The following is a 4,751-nucleotide window of genomic DNA, read 5'->3' on the forward strand; positions in this document are numbered from 1 at the left end:
TGTCAACATTTATATATTTGAACCTTTGCTCTAAATATTTAACTTATTGATTAATACATTTCTGAGGAGTCATTTCAAGGTTTCCTGCAGCAGGGGCCCTGGCTCGTGAGGGTAATAGCAACACCTTTGGTTCAACATTAGGCTAACACAAGCAACCTGGTTATGGCTTGAGATTTGGCTGTTGGTCATAACAGTAATGAGGGGGGCTTTCGTGACACATTCAAAGGTTTGTAAATATTTACGCATGCTCCCCAAGCGGGAGAATTTGAGCCGGGTCTTTAAAAGCCGAACGCGGGCACGAATTCGAGGCAGGAATAGCAAACATGAGGCCTCACTCCATCAGGAATAAATAAGAGAAGAACAAGAACAAAATTGCAACACTTCATTAATCCCATAACTTCTCATAAAGCATTACCTCATGGGCATTCCTATAACTCTCTTGGATTTGTTTCCATCTATTAATGGAGCGCTCAGCACGAGAGTCCAACTTGCCTTCCCCGCGCTCCTTTCTCCTCCTTCATCTTCAGATATTTCGGTCAGAGGAAAAAGTCATTTAGACTAGATGGCCATGCAGCTTCCCAAAGATATGCCTCTTGCTTTTGTTCCCATGGGGTGTAGCAGCCCCATTGCGCCAGGTTCAATACATAGAGACACACCGAGAGCTGAAGAGTCAACGCTTTAAGCCAGTGATTCTCAGCCGTTTTAGACTCGCGGCATCCTCATTAGACTCAAGACCCCCTTCAGAAAACGCCAGCACTCGGCTTTCCCCCGTGTTTTGACGATGGGAAAATAATAGTGTGACTCTTCTGTTGCTGAGACCTCGGAAAGCCCCACAACAGCTCAGATTGGCTTTGATGCTAGGGCTTTCTAGTTGAAATCTCCAGGTGTATCTTGTGATTCATGTGTAGCTGTTTGCGCATCTAACAGTGCTAATATTTGCCTGGCACCTCCCAGCACACTTAAAAGCATCTCACAGCACCCCAGGGTGCGGCAGCACCCAGGCTGAGAATCACTGATTGGGCACCGAAGTGTGATTCTCTTCCACCCTGCTCAAGCCCTTCAAAAGCTGTTAATGCAATGTGTCCTTCTTGCTATTTTTTGTTTTGTGACCCAGTTATAAGGTTCAGATGATGGTGCTATGAAAGTAGATGCATTATTGGTTTTCAGGGACTAGACCAGGGTGGAATAGGATTGCACCTAGGGCAGTTACGCACACGCGGGGAGCCTGCTTTGATGCGCTGGAAATCCAAAGCGTCAGAGCAGACGCGATTAATCGTCTGCTGGAGCACATAAATTCACGTGCTCTAGCAGCTTCGCACGTCACACGTATCGGTGGCACAGCGCATCTCCGAACAGAGAAAATAGAAATGCTACACTTTGAAATAAAACACGTTTGCTTTCATTCAAAGCGCCTTGCCTCCATTTTCTCAGCAGCGGGACGTGCTGCACTGCTGAGACATGTGGCGCATGGGTGCTTTTAATTAGCTTGGCGCACTAATTAAAAGTGCCTGGTGCCACATTGGAAACACGTGTTAAAATGTCCGTAGGTTCCTGGCAGACTTTATAGTAATGGTGTGATTAGGACTGGAGAAATTGTATACCCTGTGCCCAAAACTGAGCATCCTGCCATTCTACATGTGCATGACAGGATATGCCATGTTCGGGAGAGTGTAAAAGTCCCCAGATCCAATTCAGAGGATGGCTGGAGCTGTCCCCTTTCTGATCCTGATGCTCAGCTGAGTGTTGGGATCCAGCACAGGGCAGCTGTAGGTGTAAAAATGGCATGTATGCATAGCCCAGCTGTTTAAAAGCCTGAGGCACAAGGACCCAAGATCAGGGACAGCCTCTCCAATCTCAGGTCCTAGTGCCCCAGGCTTTTAAATCACTGCAGGTGTAGCCCAGCTCAGCTGTACATGCAGTGTTTAAAAGCTGGAAGCACCAAAAACCAGGTTTAGGGAGGGGTCTCCCCATCTCAGGTCCCCATGCCATGGGTTTTTAAATAGCTGTAAGGTTCAGATGATGGTGTGCCATACAGCCCAGCTGCACATGTGAGTTTTTAGACCTGGGGCTTCCCATGCCAAGCCTGGCATTCAGCTGAGAGTCAGATGGGCACGGGGCAGCCCTGGGTCTCTTGCCACATGTTCAGTTTAAGGTGCAATATAATGTGGAGCACCTTTGTGGCTGATTTGCTGTTTTATTGTGCCATATATTGGACTGAACATGCGGCACAGGACAATTTATGGCATGATTAACTCATTGATGGTGCCATAAATGTAATGTCTGCCAGGGCCCTTGAGTGCCTAAGTCCGCATAGATGCCCAATATATGGAATAAAATCTGGCCCTATATGACTTGATTAGGGTCACACAGGATGTCAGGGGCAGGGTAGGAAAGTGAACCTGAGTCTCCCAGGTTGCAGCCTTCACCTTTACCATCCTTCTTCCCAAAGTATGTAAAGAAAATCTCTATATTGCCCTGCATTTGTGGCACTGCATGATAATAGATGGTGTGTCTGAATTCTGCAAAGCCAGCCGCCTTGTGATCATAAAGCTCCTGGGAAGAAAGCCCTTGGAGAATTGCAAGGCATTGTCCTGTTGTGATTAGCTCTGCCACAGTCCTGGCAAGATTTAGACTCCACCTGTGGGAATGACTTGCCCAGCCTCAGGTGTCATATGCCTTGTTTAGCGGGGTCATGGTGCCTTCCAGTGTCCTTGACCACCACAGGGATGGAGGGACACTGGGCTGTGGTGCAATGGGACTGACCTAGTCTCCTCCCTCATTATTCTTACAGCCTTTCAAGTGATTTTTTGTGGGTTACAGTCCCCTGCAGCTGCCCACTGGGGAGGGATTCTCACTCCCAACTGACTAAAATGCACCTTGGATCCCATTCTGGAGATGCAGTTACTGAGACTCTTTCTGGCTCCTCTGCAAATGCAGAAGGCAGATCCCCAGCTGCTTTGAACACCAGTATGGCCCAGGGGTCGATCTCTCCTGCTGTGCCCAGGCATCATTGTAAAAACAGATCATTTCTTTATTTCCTAATAAGCTCCACGATTTCATGCACTCACTCCCCACTTTTCCTTTGTTCCAGGCAATGCAACAAGACCTCCAATGGCAGCGACAGCTGTGACCTGATGTGCTGCGGCAGAGGCTACAACCCGTACACGGACAAAGTGGTGGAGCGGTGCCACTGCAAGTACCACTGGTGCTGCTATGTGACCTGTAAAAAATGTGAGAGGACTGTCGAAAGATACGTGTGCAAATGAAACCTCCAAGGGATGCGATGCTAAAGGCACCAAAGCGCAGTTTACAGAAGAAGAAGCCTTTCCCCAACCAGATATCATTAAAGACACGGATCTGGAGAAAGACAACTTAAGAAGAATGCAATTATGACAGTAAAAATAACACTTTTTTTTTTCTTTTTGTACTTTTCAATAGAAAACATAGAAGTTTTCCCCACCAATAAAACTCTTCCTTTGAGAAGATGGAGGCTTACACCAAACCACATTCTGGATGATACTTTCTTGCAAAAATATCATTTCTAACATTTGCCAATGACATCCAGCTATTAAGTGCCTTTAGTACCAAGAGAAACAGGAAAAGACACTTCCCCGGGGGAAGAAAAGCAACTGTGACTGAGAATGATAGAGGCTAGGATCCACTTACGCTTTCTAACCCACAGGGCACAGATTCACCAATGGGCAAAATCCCTGCTGAAGGGATGCACTACAAACTTGTCAGGAATATTTGTGCTTTTCTTTCCTTTTTTTCCCCAAAGACTTCATTTGTAGACCCGAAGATCCACTCAGGATGCTGATGAAGTTAGAAGGGTTTGTGGCGGTACCCCAGAAACAAAGCACAAACCTATCCATGTAACCCTTGCTTTTGCCCACGGCTGAGACTCTTACTGCTCCACTGCTTTAGGGTAGGTTACCAGGGTTTGAAATTCAACCATTTGCAGTAATCTATTGAATAAGTTATGATCAGGGCACAATGCCAGGGGCCTGTTTGACACAGCGACCAGTAAGATACAATGACCTACGTAGTGGAATTAAGGTAAAATGGCAAAGGAGAAGGCAACTCGTGTATCTCTTCTCACCCGCTCTGACCTTTGGATGGTAATGTCTAAATTCAGTGTCGCTCTTGCTGCCTTGTCCTCTCTAGCCCCTTAGGCAAATATGGCACCATCTCCCTTCTTCAACAGAGCTATAAAGTCTTGACTCCAGAAACTGCAGAGACATCAGCAGTGCAGGAGGTGTGTGTACGTCATCAGAAATTCCAGATGAGAGAAGCCAGCTATAAGCAGACCCGACCGTAGGGTCTTGCCATGCCAACAGCATAGAACCACTATCTGTGGATGTACATATTTTATTTTGTATGCAAACATACAGAAATATTTATAAAATATATCTCATGCTTTTCTCTATTCTACTTGATATATAAATATCTATTATAAACGAGCTTAACAATAGTATGAAATAAATGCAGAAATTACTCACCGGTTGTAAGAAAAGATCATAGAATTACTGCTATATTTAAATTGATAACATTGGCTTTTGCTTGGAAAGGTATGCCATTTCTCCCCTAGAGAATTGGATGGGGCCAGTGAGACTTAGACATAGTGCAGGGGTGGGCTGCTTAATGAGTTTTGGTGAACTGTCAAGGGACGCATGGGTAGCCCTGCCCCATGATTTATGTCCCGCCCCCTGGTCGCCATCTTGGGACCAGAAGTCCCACCCCTAACCCCTGAC

General features: G+C 46.2%; 1 protein-coding gene across 4 annotated transcripts in view; it reads left to right on the forward strand.

Moving 5' to 3' along the window:
• Positions 1 to 4,498, forward strand: part of WNT11 (Wnt family member 11) — a 33,149-nt gene extending 28,651 nt beyond the window's left edge. For all 4 annotated transcript variants that reach the window (XM_019530471.1, XM_019530472.1, XM_019530470.1 and 1 more), the window contains one exon: positions 3,092 to 4,498. In XM_019530471.1, coding sequence (XP_019386016.1) covers positions 3,092 to 3,266 — 175 coding nt within the window. In that variant the 3' untranslated portion in view covers positions 3,267 to 4,498. The remainder of the gene's footprint in view (positions 1 to 3,091) is intronic.
• Positions 4,499 to 4,751: the final 253 nt, after the last annotated feature.

Source organism: Crocodylus porosus, unplaced genomic scaffold, assembly GCF_001723895.1.
Source record: "Crocodylus porosus isolate Cpor-Errol unplaced genomic scaffold, CroPor_comp1, whole genome shotgun sequence".
NCBI classification, from domain to species: Eukaryota; Metazoa; Chordata; order Crocodylia; family Crocodylidae; genus Crocodylus; species Crocodylus porosus.